This window comes from Puma concolor, chromosome D1 (genome assembly GCF_028749965.1).
Source record: "Puma concolor isolate L17-30 chromosome D1, mPumCon1.1.hap2, whole genome shotgun sequence".
NCBI classification, from domain to species: Eukaryota; Metazoa; Chordata; class Mammalia; order Carnivora; family Felidae; genus Puma; species Puma concolor.
In genome coordinates this window covers 98636112-98659043 of record NC_141676.1, presented here as the reverse complement: position 1 = coordinate 98659043, position 22932 = coordinate 98636112, and the positions used below count along the sequence as shown (strand labels likewise).

General features: G+C 52.2%; 1 protein-coding gene across 5 annotated transcripts in view; it reads left to right on the top strand.

Annotated features, from left to right (window-relative positions):
- Positions 1-22932, top strand: part of GRIK4 (glutamate ionotropic receptor kainate type subunit 4) — a 431577-nt gene that overhangs the window by 297984 nt on the left and 110661 nt on the right. For all 5 annotated transcript variants that reach the window (XM_086678846.1, XM_086678845.1, XM_086678847.1 and 2 more), the window contains one exon: positions 15477-15638. In XM_086678846.1, coding sequence (XP_086534972.1) covers positions 15477-15638 — 162 coding nt within the window. The remainder of the gene's footprint in view (positions 1-15476; positions 15639-22932) is intronic.

Genomic DNA, 22932 nt, shown 5'->3' with positions numbered 1-22932 from the left:
TCGAGGGGGTCACACTAGATGGGGAGATAAACCCAAGTAAATTATTGTAAGTTAACAGGTTAAATAAAGTGAGGAAGATATTCCCAGGGCGTTATGGGACCATCAAACAAGGCGCCCTTGGCCTAGCCCGACAGGTTCAGGGAAAGCTTCCTGGAGGAGGCTGCACCCCAGGGGCCTTTAAAGAATCTCTGGGGATTAGCCAGGTGGCGAAGGGGGATGGGCAGGACGTTCTATCTAAATGAAGGATACACACAGTTTAATGCCTTAGACAACATTTGCTTTTTAACCAAGGCCTTAACCAAGGAAGCAGATAATGTGGAAAATTGTGAAGTTGGTGAGGAAGGTATTTTGGGGTGGGGAGAACCTTTCAGAGCCTTCATTCCTCACACAGGCAGCCAGCTTTGCTGTCCTGTGTAAGGCGGGCGGAGAGGGGAGGTTGAGTCCCAAGTGGACCCGAGTTAACACCTCGAGTGTGGACGTAGCTTGTCACACATGCCTGAGACACTTGAGGCTCACGTGGATAGCTGTCAACAGTTGTCCCCCTGCAAGGTGATGTCCCCCCTGCTGACCTAAGGAGAGAAGTGAAGCCAGGGCTGCCTGGGGAAAAGTAGGGAGATTGGGCCGGTCCTATAGTGGGGTGGCCCTGATGTGCTCAAGAAGCCAGCTACTAATAAGTATCCGATGGATGAACAATTCTGCCCCGTTCCTTATCGTGAAGCAGGCTCAGCCTGGACTGGCAGAGTGGCCCGTCCTCTGCTCTTCTTTACTGGCAGGACCTTCAAAGCCCGAGCCCTGGGGAAGGAAAGCCGCAGGCGGCTGTGGTGGCCGTCAAGGGGGCAGATGACAGAAGGCACGGGTCCAGACCCGACTCAAGGTACCAGGTGGTGTAGATTAACTTCAGCTGGAGCTCCAGCAGCCCTGGGCCGGCAGGACTCGTGTCTAATACTCAGTCCTCCTGTGTTACTGCTGCTCTTCTGATGGCCACCCCTGCCTCAGAGCTTCTGAAACTTCCTCTCTCCTCACTCTTGACCATACCCGGTAGGGGGCTACGGACCAGGAGGCGTTTGAATCGAGCCACGGCCTGCATGGGCGGGCAGATGTGTGGCTACGCTCACCGAGTCATGTTGGGCGAGGACCTTCCCCTTGGCCAGCCGGGTGACCGAGAGAGTCATCCCGAGCTGCCTACGAGGCTTCTCCAAGAACTACCATATTTGAGATATGCCGCTCGTGTTTCTTCATCTGCTGTCTACCCAAAGCAAGAGTTGGTCTCAGCCGGGGCTGATTAATCAGTATATCTGAGGGGGCGGTGGGGGAATGAGGCACTGTGGTCAATTATCCTGGAAGAACCAGGCACCGGGAGCAGGGATGCGGGATCATTGAAACTGGAAATGACCCAGTTAGGCCTTTATCGCAGAGCTTGGGTTGGGGGAGGAGCCCGGCATCTGGGCTTCGCGCTGGGCTCTGGTTTTTAAAGCTGAGTCAGGAGCTTCCAGATGCACTTGAATCCTTACCACGTGGGGCAGGGGATGCAAGAGTGGAATGAATATTGCCAGGAAAATCGATGGAAACCGGAGAAGCATTCGATAGGGGGTTTTGAGACCCTAGCGGAGGCGGAAAAAACTGCTTCGCATCGGAGGAGCCAATTATCAGACAACCCCTTTGCTGATGTTTGACAAACAGCATGACAGTGAACGTGGGTCCCGCGGGGCTCCCAGAACTAAGGTTGAGATATTTGTGTATCATCCGTTTAATAGTAATTGAAAGTTGTTCCCTCTATCTGCCCCAACACGCATACCCACACACGCGCACACGCTCATCTACGGCTGTGTGTGTCGCCGACTGGGTGCACCAGACTGTGCATATGAAATCAATCAAATTGAAATAGGAAGTAGACCCTGGGGACTCCTCTGGTTTAGAATCTCTGGAAATGTAATGGAAATGGACCCCTGTGACTGCCCAGGCCTTCTGTGCAATAGGGCTTTGGGAGAAAGGAAGACTTGCCTTGCCCTCTGTCACAAATTTGTTAATGATTCTGAAGTGCCATTAATTCAGTGAGAGAGGAATCGGCCTCCCCTTCTGTCCGGTGACCCACTAGTCCCCGGTCATGTCCAATCACGGGTCTGATCATAAAAATCTACCCATTTACAGGGCGGCCTGGGTGGCTCAGTCGGTTACGCATCCAACTCTGGATATTGGCTCAGGTCATGATGTCACGTGGTTGTGACATGGAACCCTGAGTCGATCTGTGCACTGACAGCGGGGAGCCTGCTTGGGATTCTCTCTTTGCCGCTTCCCCCCCTCTCACGCACAGGCACTTTCTCTCTCTCTCTCTCAAAATAAGTAAATATTTTAAAAAAATCTACCCACTTCCATAGCTGGCAATGGAATAGTGATCGCTTCCTGATTCTGAGTACCACCCCTGTGCAGACACTGTTCTAAGCATTACGTCCAGGATCTTGAGTCCTCAGAATATCACCACCAGATGGGTGTTCCAGTTCTACGAAGCAGGAAAGTGAGAACCAGAGAAGTTTGAGAGCCCGGTCTGGGGCCCTTCGGTCAACATGTGCTGAGCTTGTGGAGCTGAGAATTTGCCCGTGACCTCCCAGCCCACACCTTGTCCTTATCACACTGATCTTTATTGCTTTTTCCGTGCTGTATTAATTTTCTGTTGCTGTGCAACAAATAACTACAAAGCAGCTTAAAATAACCCCGGTTATTAGCTCACAGTTCTGTAGGTCACATGTCCAGCATGGCGTGGCTGGGCTCTCTGCTCGGGCTGAAATCGAGATGGTGGCTGGCCGTTTTCTCATCCGCAGTTCGAGGGCCTCTTCCAGACTCATTTCTGTTGTCAGGATTCATGTCCTTGTGGCTACAGGACTGAAATCTGTTTTCTTCCCAGCTCTTGGCTGGGGATTGCTCTCGGCATTCAGAGGCCACTCTCTGGTCCTCTGTGACATCCTGATCTCATCTCACTAACAGAACCTCCTTCTATGTCAGCCCTTCTCACACTTGGAATCTCTGTGACTTCCTCATCTGTAACCAGCCAGAGAAAACTGTTTTTAAAGCGCTCAAGTGCTTAGGTCAGAACCGCCTGGATAATCTGTGCCTTATAACATAACATAATCATGGAAGTAGAAACCATCATAGCCCCAGTCCTGACGAGAGAGAGAGGAAGAGAGAGAGTGAGTTGTGGGATGGGGGGGACTCTTGGGGGGCCACCTTCGAATCCTCCCTACCACGCTGCCAACCTTGTATGTTGGTTTATTTCTTTGGCCATCTGTCCCCGCCATTACCTGCTGAAAGGATAGACAAGAGATACAGCCATGGAACCAGGAAGAAGGGACTGGAGAGTCTTGGGACAGGAAATGACATATCTCCTGAGAGGTGATACAGCCAGGTTCTCCTTGCTGGCCCGCTGCAGGGCTCTGGGCAGGGAGCAGAGTGCTGGTGGTGGTCCGTAAACCACCACTGCTGGTGGTCCGTAAACCGGCCCCAGAGAGAAGATTGAGAGCCAGAGTACAGAGGGAAACTGAGGCCACTTGGCACTGCATTCACTACCACAGAAGCTCCTGGTCCTGAGGAATTTGGGCCCTACTGAGAAGAATGTTTGGGGTTTACTGAATGTTTGGAAAGCATAGGGAGTCTGAGAATAAAAGACATTATGGCAAATCGTATTATTATTATTATTACATTATAAGTGCTATTGTATTACAAGCACCATTAGGAGTATCAAGTAGTGTTATTATTAAGCAATCCAGCTTCTCTGTCACCAGCATCAGGCTCCACTCAGTGTCAGAGGCATCAGCAGCTCAATTAATCACCATCCAAGGCTCCCCTCAGCCCCATCTTTGCAGTCCTGACACCTCACGTTCCCAGCCCAGCAGTGAATGTGACATCTGCCCAACCGGGTGAAGCCTCCGGCAATAACCCCCATGGATTTCAAAACTGGATTTATCTTGCCCAGGAGTTAAGATCTTCTGGAAACCATTCCAGATGCTCTCTCTTGCTTGGAATCCTTCAGTAGTTCCCCATTACCCTCAGGATAAAGTCCAAAGCAGCCTCTTACGAACCTCCCTCTCTGGGCTTTACCCTGCCCTGTTCCCCACCACCCATAGCCCGCCCCAGCCAGACTGAGAGACGTACAGTTCCCTGAATTTATCACACACCCTCGCTCCTGGGGCTCCGGGCTCCTCCTCCCGCCTCTCCATCCGGGTGGCTTCTGCTCTTCTGTCAGGCCTTGTCTTGCAACCAGCCCTCAGCTTAGGAAAATCCACAGAAATTCTGATACAAGGGACCCCCTTGATCCGTACCCCTAGCACTTGTACTGACCAACTGTCTGGGACTCGCCTCCGGCTTGCCACCGAGTAGGTATATATAGACCTTGAAGACAGCGACAGGCTTTGTTGTATATCTAGTGCCCAATGGGATGTGTCATCTGTAGGAGATGCTCATATCTTTTGTGCAACGAATGAGGTAAAAATGGCCAAGATCTGAAAGTCTCCTGGTATTACAGTTCCCTCCCCTGTGGGAAACAGTCTGAGAGCCCAGTGGCCTGGGTTCTGGTCCTGCCTTAGTCACATTCGTCCTGACTGATCTTGAGCATGTCAGAGACAGCGAGAGTCCCAGCCGCTGCGGGAGCCCATCGTTGTGGTCCTGCTGCAGAGATGCCAATGGGCAGAGTCAGTAGGAGGCCAGGGCTACGGATTGACTGCATCACTCACCTTCCTCAGAATCTCCTTATGTCCCTTGTGAAAGGGATGCCTCGAGTCTCTACGTGCCTGAGGCTAATGAGTTGGGACCTGGGAAGAGGGAGGTTTAGCGCCTGATGTGGAGACGGGAGGCCTGATCAGTGGATCCTGAGTGCAGGGGACCTCAGAAGTAAGGAATCGATGTCTGATAAAGGAAGCAGACCTGCAGAGAAGCAGTAGCAATCCCCAGCCTAAGGGGAGAGCACAGTGTGCACTATTTCTCATGTCAGTTTGACCCACAGAGGTTTCAGCTTCACAGTTGATAACCACTTATTGAGTCCCAGAAGCACAGAACAGATTTCTAAGTGCAAAATGAAGACGGTCACAGCTGCTGGGGGGGGAAATAGGAAGGTCTTTCCCCCTAGACTCTGCCTTCCTCTTCCTGGGAGCAAATGACCAAAGGCTTTGGAAAGGTGATCCCACCCTGACGGGTGTTTACAGGTGAACGTTAATTCATTTAACGAGTGTATATTGAGCATTTGCTAAGCACAGGCATGGGGTAAGGTACAGGGAACAGATCAATGAACGAGACGGAATAGGGTCTGCATTTGAAGTCCTGTTTGTGGATTCGCGTTGGGAAAGAGAAGCAGAGAAGGGACTGGGTCCCTGGGAGGAACAGATACGCGTGTTTAGGTCACGGGGAGAAATGAATAGGAGGCATGTAGGGAGAAGAATCCAGGAGATCTGGGGGCTGAGAGGTTTAGGACCAAATCTCCCATTAAATGGAATTCACTGACAGGTATGAATTAGCCTCCCAGCTGCTACTTTCTTCAAAGCCCTAGTCCACAAAAGCGATCGCCCAGCCTGCAGAGAGCAGAGGCTTTGATGCAGATTAACAGACAGACAGAAACCAGGTGTGGGGAGGGAGGGGAAGCACGGGTACCCAGCGCTCTAGACTCCTCATGGCTGGAGCCATCAGGGCTTTCCTGAGACAGGCTGAGAGGGCACTTATGAGACAGGGGTCTGGGACCTGGCCTCCGCCATGCCTTGGGTCCCCGGAAAAGAATGAATGGATATAGCCATAAAGAAGAGCCTTGGGAAGTTGAAAGGTCCACGCTGTCCATGGGGTAAGGTGAGGGACAAGCAGCCAGGCACTCTCTTCTTAGGTTCATTCAACCAAAAGTGTTGACTTCTTTCTCTATGTCGTGCACCAGTGTAAGTGCTGGTGATATGAGTGCATTTGTCTCCAGAGCACCCAATCCTTGGAAGGCAGCTTTGGACAAACTCACATGATATAAAGTTCTGATGATAGGTATATCTACAGTGGTGGCCCGGTTGAGGCAAGGGCTCGTCCCGCCTGTCTTGGGGGATGGAGGAGGTCAAGGTGAAGAATGAACAGAGGAGTAGACAGGGTTCACAGCATGAAAAGACATGTGTGTAAACCTAAGTTTGTTTTTGCCCTGTTTGCGGTCAAGAGCATTGGGAAGTAGAGGGGGACTCGTGATCAAATGTATAGTTTAGGAAGATCCTTCCAGCAGTAGCCCCGAGAAGGAGCTCGGAGAGATGTAAATGGCTTAGTTGGTAGTCCAAGAACAAGCTGTTGAAGATCTGAATTGAGGCAGAGGTGGTGGGGATGGTGGGCAGGCGAAAGATTCAAGAGACGTGGAGGATGTAAAATGTTCTCCAATGACCAGGAATGAATGCATGCACAACTGAATGAGATGGGGAACGTGAGAGAATGGAAGAAACAGAGAAGGAGTTACAAATTCTAAACTGAACGGCAGGTGGATGATGGTCACGTTCACAAGTAGGCAACCAAGGGTAGGAATCAGATGGGGGAGGAAGGATCAGGAGTTCAAGTATGGGAATGATAAAGTCTTAAGGATATCTTGCATTAGTCCAGCTTCATAATAACAGCCTAAGAAGTTGGAATCTTTTGGTGTTCTCAGTACTCCTGGGGTGAGAACATAAAAGGCTGTCAGTCATGGGGGCACCTGGGTGGCTCAGTCAGTTGAGCGTCCGATTTCGGCTCAGGTCATGATCTCGTGGTTTGGGAGTTGGAGCCCCGTGTCGGGCTCTGTGCTGACAGCTCGGAGCCTGGAGCCTGCTTCAGATTCTGTGTCTCCCTCTCTCTCTGCCCCTTCTCTATTTGCGATCTCTCTCTCTCAAAAATAAAACATAAAAAAAGTTCTTAAAAAAAGGTTGTCAATCGTGAGCAACCTCAGGGAAGGGCACATGTATTTAGTTTATCCTGTGCCTCTTGGTGACCTGGTTCTGGGTGCACAGTCGGGAGAAATGGGATAATAAGCACTGATCTTCTGTGCCAGTACCCGGGTCTTAATCCTGTGTCTGTCTTTTGGGTAAGACACTTAACTCCCAGGCACCTTGGTTTCTTCTTCCCGCAAATGGGAATATGAATGTCCTTGTGGGGACCAGAAGTGATCTATGGAAGTGCCTTGTGAGCTATGCAGAGCCGTGACGACAGAAGCAGTGAATGTTATTAACTCAGTAATAAATAGATGTTTAATAAATGACTTGGGCTTTAGGTGAGGTAGGCTGCTGGCCTCCCCTCTCAGGCAGTGAGAGGCCAGGGCTGGGCATGGAGGTGAAGGGATCAAAGGCAGAGTCTTGGACGAAAGCAGCCACAAAGCAAGGGTGTGTTTGAAGACACCACTGTTAAGAATAGAAACCAGGGGCGCCTGGGTGGCTCAGTCGGTTAAGCGGCTGACTTCAGCTCAGATCACGATCTCATGGTCTGTGAGTTCGAGCCCCACGTCAGGCTCTGTGCTTACAGCTCAGAGCCTGGAGCCTGTTTCAGATTCTGTGTCTCCCTCTCTCTGACCCTCCCCTGTTCATGCTCTGTCTCTCCCTGTCTCAAAAATAAATAAAACGTTAAAAAAAATTAAAAAAAAAGAATAGAAACCAAAGAAAGACAGAACCCAACTAGGTCTGGGTGGCAGAATTCAGGGAGATTCCAGAGGCCGTCAGGCATCAGAATGGCACGTTTTAGGGGTTGTCCGTGGGCGTGGCAGGAAGGGAGCTGTTCAGGTTCTTGGGCCACTGCCACGGGCCACCAGGAGCTGAGGGTTTCACGCAGGAACAGAGAGGCTCGCCTTTGTGGCACAATCTGGGAGCCTCCGCCCCATGCTGCCTCCTCGCTGCCTGTTAATGATGCCTGAAAGTGCACGCAAAATGCATTCCTTGAGTGATTTTATTGTTACTATTACTAATGCTAATCACTCAAGGAGTTCGTATCTTCCTTTGAGTTTGTATAGTGCTTTTCCTGTACACGATCTCTTTTAAGCCTCACTGTGAAGTGTTTTTTTTCCCCTCACTTTGTAACGAGAAAACTTGTCTAATTAAAAGAGATAAAAATAAAGAGATTAAAAAATGTAAAAAGCAAAGATTGGTTTCGGAATATGGGATTTCAGTGAGGAAAATCGAGGACAAAGTACCAATAGAGAGTATGTGCCTTAAAACGTTATAACTCTACATTTATGCCTGCTCTGTCCAGGACAATTATTCTCCTAATCGTTTAATTAAACCAATGAGGCAGCTTTGGCTTTCACTGCCTTTCTCTAGGCACTAGGGACGCAGCAATGAGCGAGAGAGCCGACAAGCCAGCAGGGAAGCGTTTGTGGCGCAAACGATGATGACCGCAGAGGCGTCTTAGGGATGGCTAAGGGTCCTGAGCAACTCACGCAAGACGGCCAAGCTCACGAAGCTGCGTTCACTGCCCACTTCTCGATGCACCTCGGCCACACACATCTTCAATCATACTGCCTTTACTTCCACTTCCTTCCCACCTGCTGCACCCTGGGGTCCGCTCACTTTCCTTCTCTGGGCTCTTCATGCTGAGCATATGTAGTGTGGCACAAACCTTGGCTCGCCCGTGCTCTCGAGGTCATCGTTTAGTTGCTCGGTCTGGGACCCCCACCAAGCCCCAGACCCCTTCCCTTTGTGATGACAATCCTTCTCGTGTCGAGATTTAGTTGATGTGTGGCAATCCCTTTACTCAGTCTATCAGGGTCCGTTTTGTAGCTGCAAATCTCATCGGTCTTACGAGTCGTGTGTTCTGAAATCAGTTTTAACTCCGTTTTGCCGGGAATTCTGCCGGTGGACTCATAGCACCCCTGACCCTTGGTGGCTCTCCCCACCGCGGCCGCACAGTGGTGAGTAGTAGGTGGTATGAGAACACGGAGCCCTGGCTTTGAAGTCAGCTGGGCCTGGGTTTGAATCCAAACCCCTTTGTTGACGGCTGTGTGGCCTCAGAAGAGCCACATCACGACTCTGGGCCTCAGCTCCTTCAGCTACATGATGACCGTGGCAGCTTCTATGTCATGGGGCTGCCGTCAGGATGGATTGAAATCCTGCGTGTGAAGTGCTTAATTCGGCCAGGCACATAGTAGGTGCTCAATAAATTGTAGCGGTTGTTATTATCGTGAATATTGCTTTGTTGTCATTATTTATGGCTGGAAGATCTGGAACGCCAAGCCTTCTGTCTTGACACAAATAGCCACACCAAGCAATTAACACCTTATGGCAACTTATTTAGCGAAACTTTTCTCATTTGACGAGTAGCTAAGAAAAGCTTCCTGAAGAGTGAGGGGAAAGAGAAGGAGAGAGGAGAAAGCCCCAAGCCTGATATTTCCCTTTGTCAGGATCCAGCTGTAGCGTGGGGAGCAGGGAGAGGAAAGAGAAAGGGGCAGCGTGGAGGAGGGGCGGCATTTGGAGGGAAGAGAACTCACATGTTACGAATGCCTACTCTGCGCCAGCCGCTTGCCATGGATTATCCCCGCAAGGCAGGTGTTCTCTGCATTTTACAGATGACCAGGCAGAAATTCAGAGACGTTGCTGACCTGCCCGAGATCACTCAACTGGTTTGTGGCCAATCAGGATTAGAACCCAGGATTGTCTTATTTCAAACCCTGTGCTCTTTCTGCTGCACCCTAATGTCTCCTGATGGGACTGCCACACGGCACAACTCCAGGGGCCACCCCTCACACTGCCATCGATGTAAATGGCGCCCGGGGGTTGTGCAGTGGAGTGGCCCTGTCTCCTGAGATCGGACGTGTGGCCTTGGTTAACAGGCTGTTGGAAAGGGGAAACGATGAAGGCCTGACGTGGTGGGATTGGAAAGGGAGGGATGGGGGCGCCTGGTGACTCTTGATCTCAGGGTTGTGAGTTGGAGCCCTACATTGGGTGTAGAGATTATTTAAAGGTACAGTTTTTGGGGTGCCTGGGTGGCTCAGTTGGTTAAGCGTCCAACTCTTGTTTTTGGTTCGGGTCATGATCTCACGGTTCGTGAGTTCGAGCCCTGCGTTGGGCTCTGTGCTGACACTGCAGAGTCTGCTTGGGATTCTCTGTCTCCCTGTCTCTCTGCCCCTCCCCTTCTCTTACTCTCTCCCTCAAGATGAAAAATAAATAAATAAATAAATAAAAGAACTTAAATAAAATCTTTAAAAAAAATGGGAAGGGGGGGACAGACTTAAGAGACATTCGAGGGGCGTTCAAGAGACAGATTTGACAAAGTTGGCAATGGACTGGATGTGGAGTTAAAAGATGAAGGAAAATTTGGAATTTCTAGCTTACGTAGCTGGGGGAAGAGTAATATGCTACTGGGTTAGAAATACAAGGGGGGCGCCTGGGTGGCGCAGTCGGTTAAGCGTCCGACTTCAGCCAGGTCACGATCTTGCAGTCCGTGAGTTCGAGCCCCGCGTCAGACTCTGGGCTGATGGCTCAGAGCCTGGAGCCTGTTTCCGATTCTGTGTCTCCCTCTCTCTCTGCCCCTCCCCCGTTCATGCTCTGTCTCTCTCTGTCCCAAAAATAAATAAACATTGAAAAAAAAAATTAAAAAAAAAAAAAAAGAAAAAAAAGAAATACAAGGGAGAAGGGGCTGTAGGGCAAATAGAACATCATAGAATGCCATCTCGGCTACTTCCCCGTTTGATGCGGGCCCAGGCCCAGATGATGTAGGGTGAGGTAATGGACTGCACCCGGGGGCCTCTGTTTGGCTTTCTGCATTTCTCCTTAGAGTCAAGCACAAGAACTGAATCTGGACCATTCAAACCTCTTGCGCTTTGCGCTCTAGTCGCCCGACCTTGTCCCCGGGCTCACAGCCTGCCCTTGCTCCAAGCTTGGCGGCTGGAGAGCCATGAAGTCTCTGCAGCTGGCACGTGAGCAGATGCCCGTTGGTAGACCAGGACCCTGGAAACGTCCTACCTGCTGGAGAGTGTGAGGGGGCACTCAGACGGGTTGTGCCACTCATGATGATGACCTCTCCATAGTGTTCTCAAACCCTTCTCCACGCCTGTTCAAAATACCCCTCATCCAAGGGTTACCCCTGAATTCGTTCACAACATGACCTTCGGCTGTAGCTATCGAGTTCCCTGCAAATCATCGCATACTCAAGAATTCGCACACACGCACTCACCCGTACGTGCGTGCATACACATTTAAGAATGTCCTGATGCGAAAGCCAAGTGGTAAGAAAACAAGCTGTCAGGAATGTGTCTTTTGAAGTACGATAACGCGACGTCCAGAGGACAGGCGGGGGGTGGCGCAAATTTTACTCGTGTTCTTACGCCTGCTTTAGGAGCAAGACTGTGGATTAGTGGTAAGAGTTAGGCGCGCTGAGGACCCCAGGGTCCTCAGTCAATGAGAAACATCTTCAATCAACAGTCCTCAGCCAACATTTACCAAAGAGCCTCTGGGTATCAGGCCCTGCTCTAGGTGCAGTACAGAGCCTGTCACAAATTCATTCAGACTTGGAGTAACGGAAGATTTGGTCTTGACGTCCTCTGCCATTCGGCTTTACCATCTGCTCTTCCCCCTGCTTTCCCGCGGTGTCACAACGATGGAATCCACTCCCATTGGGAGTGGGGACCCTTAGGATTTCCCTTCCTGAAGCACTTACAAGAAGAGAATGAAGGCTCCTGTAAGAATCTGTCCCACCCCACGGCTTCCAGTCCTTCCTCTCCTTTCAAGTAAGGTTGCAGCCAGCCAGGCTGTGTGGTTAGGGGAACATAGGGAACCCAAGGGAGCCAGGTGTGCATTCTTAGAGCTTGTGGTGGGCAGCAGGAACCAGATGGCTTTTAATCCCTCCAGTCCTCAAATGTGTTAACTTTAGGAAATATCCCTCTCAGCAAAATGTTTCCACCGCTTGATTTGGGGTTTATAAGCCATGTTTCCTTGAATGCATTTAGAGTAGCGTTTCCCTGAGTACATTTTGTAGAGCACTACTGTGAGACGCTCAGGTTTTGGAGGGGAAAAGCGTTCCATGGTCAACACGTTTGGAAGGTTCTGGGTTGAACAAAACATAAACGAGCTGCTTTGCTGGAGGACGTCTTTAAGCCTCTAACATGCTAGCGTGTGTTACGAATCGTGAAAAGGCAGGTGTCATAAGCAGTCTGTTCTTACCGTAACGTGGAACCTTGCTGTTGTGCAATTCCTGTTAACATCCTGGAAAAGCTAGTGTCCTGAGGAACACACTTTGGGAAACGCTGGCTTAGAAGATGTTCATTGTATAGAAACTGGCGGTTTTGCATGTTCATTTAGAAATCAGCCTTCAATGGCGGCAGGAGAGGCCAGGTTTAGACATAAAGAGGCACTTCCTAACTGAGAGGGCACTCAGGGAGCAGAGTCTAAGAGCGTCCCGGGAAATTTTGATAAGAGAACACACCGCCCCCTTTCTTGTCCTTCCACAAGCTCTCCCGTGAGTCACTATAAATAGACTGAGTTATCAAGGAAGCTGCTGGATCTTTTTATCTTAAGGGGGCCTTTGAAAAAGGATATAATTGAGGGATGAGAAGGTAGGAATTAAAAGCAAAAAGACACCCTGGCTGACTTCTGGAGGGGCTGTCTCTAAGTGTTGGTAATTAACTCATTCATTCTTCCTCTGCCCAGAACACAGAGTTGAAGGAAACGCCTTTCCAACTCAGGTTTCCACAGCAAGTGGAACTCAGGTAGAGGGTCAGAAGCTGCCTGAGATCTCAGGGTCAGATTTTGGTCACTGTCATACGTTGAGCGCTTCTGTGTGCCCAGGATGATGCCAAGCCTTTTGCACGCATTTGCGGAACCTGGATTTGAACACCAAAGCCCTATTCACTCTATGCTCTTATGGCCTCTGTGAGTCTGCAGACACCTGAGACGTCAGGGCTCCCTTGAGATGAGCCTCCTTCTGTCAGCCTGCGTGGGGGAGAGGAGGAAGTGGGGGAGAGATGATCTGTGGCCACATTGACAAGGAAACCAAGGGAGAGGGGACATCTTCCAGCTGGTGAGGCCCCTCAGTTGCCTGACAGCAGCCTGGTTCTTTGTCCCGCCACACCCCTCCCCTACCAGATGCATATCTTCTTCTTAGCCACCTCTGCCTTGTGCTGCTGGGAGCCCACGGTGCATGGACAGCTGCCCTGTTTGAGAGCCCGGAGATCGTATCAGTTTATGAATCAATACGTTCTCTGACGTGTCTGTGTTCCCCTAACGGGAACGTGGCGGGATCTAACATCTACCTAATCCTCATCCGACTCCACGCTCTCAGGGGTGAGAGGCTCCAAAGGAATCTTTGTAGCTTCGGTCTGTAAGCTGCAGTTTATCAGGCTAGACTCTGGGCACGGGAGATCAGGCCTGTGGCCTTGGCAGTGGCTCTAGATGTGAGGGGACAGGCCAGGGGCCTGGAGGAGCTAAGTCTTAAGGAAGGGAGTCTGCCTGAAGGAAAGCAATGTTTCTGCCCAGCCGGAAAGTAAGCCCCAGGCACCTCCCATCTGTCATGTCAGACAGAGTGGCCGATGGGTTAGTCCTGGGGTCTGTAACTACTGTGTGCCCACGGGGTGTGGAGCCGTGTGTGAGGTACTCAGAGCGAACGTGTGACGAATGTGACTTCAGTGGGTGAAAGTGACCTGACTTGCGTTCGGAGAATTCTTCCAGGAGCAGGATTGGTGAGCTAAACCAATCCACACCCTCTTGCCTGGTTTCCTTGCCTAGAGCCTTAGAGGTCCTGGACGCTGAGCTCAGCCCTGCCTGCGGAGGGCGATTCTTCTCCCTCTGACACGGACTAGCCTTGATGGGAGTCATGCCCGCAGGTTCTAGCTTGCTGAGGGATCCGGTGGCTCCGGCCCAGGGATTGCAAGAGGGCCACGGGTCCTGGGAGAATTCCCTTGAGTTTCTAAACGTCACTGCTGCGCATGGGGTTTCTCTGACTGCCTCTTCTAAAGTAGCAGCACCCCCCCCCCCACTACGGCCTCCCATAGATGACCAAAATTATATCTATTTGTTTACGGGCTTACAATCTGCCTCTTCCATTAGCCCACAGGCTCCTTGAGGCAAGACACGTATCTCTCTTGTTCGTATCTTCTGTACCCAGAACATCCTTTGTGCCTGTGTCTAGCTCATGATAAACACTTGAATGTCTGTTAAATGAATGGAAAAAAATATAATAACAAGTGAAGGCACAACCCTCTGTGCAGACCGGCAGGTTGAGATTCTTCCACAGCAAACTTGGTTTGGCCACTCTTCTGTTGACAGTCCCCTCGGGTCCCATCACCTACAGGAAAAAGCCCCTGTGCTCTGGCCTCTGCTGACCTCTCTGGCCTTATTTCTCACCATCCCCCACGCCCCTGCATCCGACGTGCTCACCCAGTGACTCCCAAACATCGGTGTGCAAACAGCCTTGGCACCTGCTAAAAACGTAGACTCCTGGGCCTCAGCTCAGATGATTCAGATGGTGTTGGGTGGGGCCCAGGGATTGTCACTTTTTTTTTTCTTTACCATTACCCAGGAGGGGTGCCTGGGTGGCTCAGTCAGTTAAGCATCTGACTTCAGCTCAGGTCACGATCTCACGGTTCGTGGGTTCGAGCCCCACATCGGGCATAGTGCTGACAGCTCACAGCCTGACACCTGCTTCAGATTCTGTGTCTCCCTCTCTCTCTGCCCCTCCCCCACTCACACTCCGTGTCTCTCTCCTTCAAAAAATAAACAAACATGAAAAAAAAATTTAAAATAAATAGTTACCCACGAGACTGGGGCACCTGGGTGGCTCAGCTGGTTAAGCATCCAACTCTTGATTTCCGCTCAGGTCATGATCTCATGGTTCGCGAGTTTGAGCCCCACATCATCGCACTCTGTGCTGACAGCACTGGGCCTGCCTGGGATTTTCTGTCTCCCTCCGCTGCTCATGCTCTCTCTCGCTCGATTTCAAAACTAAATAAATAAACAAACCGAAAAAAAAGACAGCCGGGAGAATTCCGATGGCAGGTGCTCTGGAGACCACACTTTGAGGAGCCATGCCCTGTCAAAGTACCTCGCAGGCAGCTGGCTGAGGGGGGGGGGTCACACTTCCTCACCTCCATGCCTTTGTATCATGGCCACTTCTGTGTGGCATCGCTTTTGCCCATCTACATTCCCCACCCAGAAAATGCCTCTGCCTCCTTCAAGACTCAGCTCACGGGTCGCGTCTTCTTTGGACACAGCCCTGCTCCCACCAGGCATGTTAGTTTTGTTGTTTTCTTTCCTCTCTCCGTACAGCACGTGTCGCACTCACCTCTCTTAGAGATCATTCCGCTTTTTTCGCTTCTTTTCTCCTCCCCTCCCTCAACACCGTGAGCCCTCTGAGAACAACCCGTGGTTCTCTCTGGACCCTGAGTACCGAGCAGGGTGCCCGCCCGCAAGTGTCCGTTGGACCAGAAGTCCTTCTGGTCCCCCAGATGTGCCCCCCAGATGCGCCCCAGCCAAGTGCGTCCCCACACCTCTTCCCTGGCTAACCTAACCCTCTTCTCTGACTGCCCGGTCTTCCAGGAGTTCTCGCTCCAGAGAATGGACAGCCTCGTGGATGATCGTGTCAACATCCTGGGATTTTCCATTTTCAACCAGTCGCATGCTTTCTTCCAAGAGTTTGCCCAGAGCCTCAACCAGTCCTGGCAGGAGAACTGCGACCACGTGCCCTTCACTGGCCCTGCGGTAAGTACCTGCCGGAGCCCCCGCTACCCCCGGTGCCCCTTCACCTGCACACACACACACACTCCCTCCTAGAGCCCGCCCGGCCCCACCCAGCTCAGAGGGAGGTGTGTACGGGTGCTGGGAAGTGGTTACGAGAGAGGTTTGACGGGGATGAGCTGTAAACGGAGAGCTTGGTGGAGGGGAGCAGGCCGACCGCCCTGCAGGGCCACGGAGCCGTCGTTTAGTGATGTCTGCGCATCCCCCTGTGGCCAGACTCCCGGTCATGCTGTTGCTGGGGCCTGCCTGAGTTTAGGATCCAAGAATCCTCTGACTGTGGGCACCTGGGTGGCTCCGTCGGTTAGGCGGCTGACTCTTGACTTTGACTCACGTCATGGTCTCGTGGTTTGTGAGATCGAGCCCCGTGTCAGGCTCTTTGCTGACAGTGTGGAGGCTGCGTGGGATTCTCTCTCTCCCTCTCTCTCTGCCCCTCCCCTGATCGTGGGCGCTCGCTCTCTCTCAATAAATAAACATTAAAAACAAACAAAAAAAAGAATCCTCTGAGTGGAAAGCACTTTTAGTTCATCTGCTTCCTCATTTTTCAATAAAGGAAACTGAAGCCCAGACTGGGAGTGGGGGTAAGGGTGGGGCCGTGGAGGTCTTGTTCAAAGTCTAACGCCAGGGCTTTTGCAGGGCAAAATTCGATTTGGAGACTCCTGATTCCGGGTCCACGGTTCTCTCCATCACACTGGACCACCGCCCTGAGTAGGTCCTCATCCGGGGAGGCTTCCTTTATGCCCTCACCCACGCTTTTCCTCTGTGTACTCCCTTCCCCTGCGGTGTATGTGATGGAAGGGAAGTCGTCCCTGGCATACTCCGCTGGGTCTGATGTCCTTACTCTGTGAGGACAGGTCAAGTATGTGTGCTTGTGTCCGTCTGGTAAAAGGCAAGTTCTCAGGGGACTGGGATTGCCTGGCTTTCTAGGTCCCGTCCCAGCCGTGTGACATGTCAGCCCCATGAAGCCCCATAAGACAGCTCAGGTGATGCTCACGTAACTTCCTGAAGGAGCTGCCGTCAGTATCTCCACTTCACAGCTGATGAAACTGAGGCCCAGAAAGGTTAAGTGAACGGCCCAGGGTCACATGGCTAGTGAACAAAGGAACTAGCATCAGAACCCAGTTCAGAGTTTTAACTCCTCGGCCATCTTACCTCTTTCTAGGGCCATCGTTCTCTTGCCTCTGTCAGTCGGCCTGGCGAAGTGAAAGTAGTTAGTGGGTATTTGTCATATGAGTGAGTAAGTGAGGCAGGTGGAAAACAGTGAGCTAGAGATAGAAAGAACCAGAAAAGAAGTAGGCCTGAGAGATGCAGGGGAATTGGGCACCCCACTGGAACGGGGCATTCTGTGGCTTTTAAAATGGGAGCCATATGGGGCACCTGGGTGTCTCAGTCAGTTGAGCATCCAACTCTTGATTTCGGCTCAGGTCATGATCTCACGGTTTGTGGGATCGAGCCCCATGTTGGGCTCTATGCTGACAGCATGGAGCCTGCTTGGGATTCTGTCTGTCCATCTCTCCCTCCCTGTCTCTCTCTCTGCCCCACCCCCACTTGTGCACATACTCTCTCTCTGAAAATAAGTAAAAAATATAAAAAACATGTAAAAAATAGGGGCACACCTGCCTCTGATACACGTCCGGGGCAAGGACATTTCTGAACATCTGCACAATGGACACCTAAGTGGTTGGCCAAGGCGGTCATCCAGTGGTAGACTTGCTGAAGGCAGGGGCATGGACAGAGTGACCTCCCAGCAAACATTGTACTTCTTTGATTGCATAGCCTGGTAGAAATCTTAGGGAGGAAGAAGTAACTAAAGGGTCAGAGCTCATGCAAAGCTCAGGGGGCTTTGATCAAGAAGCCAGGTGGGAGAAGGGCACTTGAGAACTGAGTTTCAGGAAAGGCTTAAGGAGCACATCCCAACAACGTATTTTAGACCCAAAAGAAGTGAGAATCCGTAGAAAGGAGTGGGCAGGGGTGAAACATCTGAAGAAGGGGGATTCTCACTGTCAGTAGGTGCGTTAGGGACAGCGCGGGATGTCTTCAAGCACAGTGTCACGGTAGGACCAGGCGCATCCCTCCCAGCCGGATGCAGGCCTGTCTTCCCGGTCCTGCCACCGTGGCTCCGGTATTTGAATGAGGCTGGCGGACCGGAAGGACTCACAGCAGAACATCAGGAAAGGAATCTGCTGCCTGCTCTCCAACCCAGGCTGTCCCACATTTGGCATCTTGCCCTCATGAAATAAAAGTTCCGTGTGACGTATTTCCAGTTACTCTCTGAGGGTCTCAGCCCTTCCATCAGCACTCACGTTGACCACAAGCAGGCAGGCGAGAGGCCTTCCCTGGGACCCAGTTGGGGAATTTGTAAGGACCCAACGAGGAAGCCAGCCCGTGCCTCTCACGGGTCTCTAGGGCTGGCCGTGCGCACACGTGCCGAAGAGAGTACTGGCCTCGGAGGCACAGGACCTGGATTTAAATACCAGCCTTGCCGTTTTCTTGCTCTGTGATCTTGGGTCACAGTTTTGTAACGCTTCGGGGCCTCAGATTCTTCTTCATCTGTAATTTGGGGCTGATTATGCTAGGCCACTTTAGGAGATTCTCGGGAAGATAAAATGGGCTATAATGCTGTCTTCAAGTGACAGTTATTCATTGAATGGGCTTATTCAGCATGCTATCTGCCAGCCACTGGGATAGGCATCAGTAAATACATCAGGTAGCTTTTGCTAGAAATGCTGTGTAACGACCAGCCCCTAAATCTCACTAAGCATGTAACGCGAAGCATTTGTGCCGCTCGTGCATTGGAGCACCTGGGGGGAGGGGGGAGGGATTAGCTCCGGATTCCTAATCTGGCTGGGGATCAGCTCGTCTAAACAACTCATTCAGCGAATCTGGGCTAGGGCAGTTCTGCTCCACATTATCTCTCCTGCTTCCCCTGGCCCAGCAGGGAGGCCAGCCTGGCATAGTCTCGTGGTAGTGGTGGCAGGACAGTAACAGATCAAGTGGTAACACACCAGACCTCTTAATCAGTTTCCCAGAATGTCCCCTGAGAGGGATGCTGCTCCCCCTGTGGAAGCAGAGTGAAGCCCCTCAGTTGGCCTGGAATGATCAGGGAGGGCATCCCAGAGGAGGAGGAAGCCAAGACCGCCCTGCTGCTCACTTAGTGTGTGAGACGCTGTGCCGGGTGGAGCCGGGGCCGCGTGTCCTGTCACCTGGAAGCAACCCTCCTGACCTCATTTTTCTCCTTCCCAATCCCAGTCTCAGACCTCCCGAAGCCTCAGCACCTTATGTTCCTCAAGAATGTTGGGGGGCATTCAGGGAGGGGGTGTCTCCAGAGGCTCCCTCCATGCTGGGGGGCAGAGAGCAAGAGTACAAGCCTATTTCAGAGGGGAGGTGTGAGGAGCTTAAGGGCAAGCCTGAGACCTAGCCCCGGTCACCGGGAGGGGACAGCCGGTCCTGGGTCCCAGATTGTGGTTGTACCTCAGTCGGCTTTCTCTTGGCCAAACCCTGTGGTTTCCTTGCCAGCAAAATCGAGACATGTGTTCTTTCTAGCTTAGGGGACCGGGGCGCTCCCTTCCGTTTGTTTCATCCGTGCACAGAGCTGAAGGCCACAGCAGCACTTCCCACGAAAGTATCCCACCCCCACCTCTTTTTCCTCCTTACGACATCCCAATAGCCAGCAAGAGTGGTCACACAGCCCTCCGTGGCAAATGAGGAAACTGAGGCACGGGAGAGTGAGATTAGAGCCTAAGTCTGCCTCTCGGTGCCAGGAGCCTTGCACCCATGGTCTCGGTGCAACCCCTCCCACCCCCCAGAGAGGGAGGGGAAAGTGTTACAGAAACCCCTCACCTGAAAGAATGTGGAAAGAAAGGGTGAACAGCTTCAAACAGCAACAGATCCTTCTCAAGGATTCTCACTTAGCAACTGCCTTTTGAAAAGCGGTGCTTCTTCCTGTCTCTTTGGGGGCTGAAATTCCCAGCACAAACAGCCCAGCCCTTTCATTTGCCGGGGAGCTGGAAGGCGAGAAGTAATCATGTTCCAGGAAGGCACAGGCTGGTTCTGTCTCCCCTTCGAGCTTTCTAAAAAGGCTGCAGCCAGCAATTCCATGGGGACCTGCTCTCTGCTGCCTCCAGGGCCCTCTTCTTTCCCCCCTTCTCCTCTGCCCTCAGTCTCAGTTCCAATCTCTCCTCCTTCTCGTGTCTTCTCCCCGCAACTCTTCCCTTCCCCCGCTTGACCTCCCCCATGACTCCTCTCCCTCCCTTTCTCTTCCGCCGCCTCCCCTACGCCCCATGTGCCTCCTGCACTCGTCGCATTTCCGAGCTGCTGGACTCAGGGGTTCAAGCTGAGTGTGGCCGCCCGGGCCCGGGCGGCACCACCAGCTGGCTGACCGCAAGCCGCACCCGTGCCCCCTGCCCAACACTGTGCAAGCTGCAGGCGGGAGAGCCGAGGATGGAGACACAGAACCGCCACCTCCCCACGCCGGCCCCATTAATCACGCTGCAAAGAACAAAAATTGCAGAAAATCATTAAAATTACAGATGGCTAGGTTAAGTAATTAGGATTTAGGCTCCGACAGATGTTTGTCATTAAGTGTTTATTTCATTGAATAAAACCCAGATTGTGCGGACTACTCGATGAGATTTTAATGGTTCCTGTCCTGGTCTGATATTGAGGGGTAGAGATTAAGCTGCAGAGGTTCAGAGACAAACGGGTATCCAAGAAAATGGGCATCCGGAGAACTAGGGCGAGAACATCGGGGGAGGTGAGGGTTACAGGTGTGTGCTTGGGAGATACTCTTAGTTTTTCCTTCAGGGGAAGGGGAAGAAACTCAAGCCACAACTCCCTGAGTCGGATTGATTCATCTTAATTTGTACTAAGCCTTTCACTCCCCTAAACAATTTACAAACAGCTCAAAAGAAAATAACGTGAAGAACCAAATAAAAATATTAAAAAGCAAGAGAATCGAGAGTTCCCCTCGCCAAGCACCATTTTGGTGCCAAGAAAGAGGAGAGGATTTTAAACAAGGATTGAGCCGTTTGGGGGATTTAATATTTAGAAGACACAGGGACAGGGAAGAGCCGAGACAAGACAAGAGAGACACGCTCACGGATGGGGCACGGAAGCCACAGGAAGAGGCCGGGCGGTGGAGGGAAGGGTGGTGAATGGGGTGGAAGAGAGAAGGAGCGAAGACAGAGGGGACTGGGGCCTCAGAGTGGAGCATTGGACAGAGTGCTGTTTTGGTACCAGAGCCGCTTGTCCCCCAACCGCAGTCCCAAATGCTTGCCAGAGCTAAATTAGTAAATAATAGCAGAGGGAGGAATCAAGCGGAAAAGCAGCGAGCTGCTTGGGGATGGAGATCTGCGGCGCGATGGGACAGTTGACGAGGCAGACATTACAGGCTGTCGCGCCGGAGGTGAAATGGGCTGAGTGGAGGAGATTGGCATCTGGGGGCAGATGAGCAGGAGGAGTTCAGGATGGGCGGCCGGGGCTCAGAGCAGCCGCTGGAAGATCCAGGTGAGAGACCAGGGCGGGCTGCCAGGAGCCTGCGAGAGAGGGGCGGTCTGGTTCTGTATGGAGCGCCCTGAGGAGACGGGAATCTGGAGGGATGGTGTTCGGGGCTTGGGAGGTCTTCAGCTCAGATCGGCCCAGGCTGAGCCGCGGAGAGGACCGTGAAGCCCCGAGCGCACTGGGGACTGTCACCGTGTCGCCTCTCTGAAGGAAGTATGCAGATGGAGAGGAGACAGGAGCCTTGAGGCTGACCCTTCCACCGGCCCCTGCCCCCAGCATCCCCCTCTGGGGTGTCATTACTAGAAGCCCTGGAAGAATCTTGAAGGCCCCGGAGACGTCAAGGAACACGGCAAACAGCCACGCGCCAGTCTCCCGGCATCCGGATCATTTGCTAATAAGAGGACATCAGCCAAGAAAACCGCATCCCAGACGAGTGGGAACAACAGCAAGCATGTGGCAGGAGGGAGCGTGGGGCCTGGTGGGAGGGTGTGAGAAATGGCGTGGTGAGCTGCGTCTGCCGGTCTGTGGGGACTGGGGTCTCTCGGGGACCAGCATGCCGCCTCCTGAGAAGAAGGGCCTCTGGAGGGGTGCGGCCCAGCCTCTCTGGGGGGCCTGGGGCAGCTGTGTCCTGGGAGGAAGGGTGTCCCTGTGGCCTCGGTACTGGTTAAAGTACATCCAGCTTCCAGCAGGGAGAATCCTGTATTAAATTGCCTTACGCAGAGAAAGGAAATGTGTCACCTCAAGTCACAGCAAGTCGAGAGTCGAGACTCGGGACTGATGTGTTTGGAATCGGGTTTCCTTCCGTTCCCCTTGGTGTCAATTCCATCCTCAGGCTGGAGCTAGGCCGGCTGCTATCGGCCCAGGCATCACGTCCCAACACAGTGATGCCCAGTGGAGGAAGAAGGGCTGCCTCTGTCAGAGACAGGAAGCTCTTCTGAGGAGGGACCTCTTGCTCTGGGCCTCAGTTCATGTCTCCTTGGACAGAATTGGGCCATATTTCCGGTCCTGAATCACTTATTGGTAGGGGGATAGGATGACTCTTGGACCATTCAGCATCACTGGAGGGCTGGGGCTGGGTCAGCCACGCCTGAAGCACATGGCTGCTTGGGGGATGGAGCGTCCCGCGACAAAATGGGGGTTCTGATAGGAAAAAGGGGAGAAGGGCGCTATCTAAGCAACTGATAGTAACCCTCCACTGCCCCTCTGTCCTGCTTATAAGTCCTGTCCCAACAGCATTTCCAGATGGCTCTTAATGGAGAGGCTAGCGTGAAAACAAACAACCCATCAGAACAGGAGGCGCAGTGGGTGATGGCCGAACCCAGGACAAGAGAGAGGCCTGCCCACTCTCCTTCCCTGCTGACTCTCTGGCCCAAGAGTCTCTCCTGTCTGCTGTTGAGAAGGTGACCACATCTAGAAGATTGCCCATATAGTCCCGTGAGGCCGGGCACAAGAATAAATCTGACAGAGTGAGGATTCAGCACCAGCTTCTCAAGAGGAGACCGGGGGGTGGGGGGGGGGGGGGTGGTGGCAGGGAGCAGGGTGGAAAGACCATGCTGCAGACACAGGAGGAAAAACCAGACTGAGGAGAGGGTCCCGGGCATCTGGTCCTGGTCCTGCCACTGCCTTGCTTGGTGACTTTGGGCAGGAGATGATTTCTTTGAGCCTCGGTTTTGTCATCGGTAAAAGGAGAGAGTTGGACTATTTGATTTCTAGGATCCTTTCCAACCTAAACAGGCTGAGATTTTGAGATTTTGCGGACGGA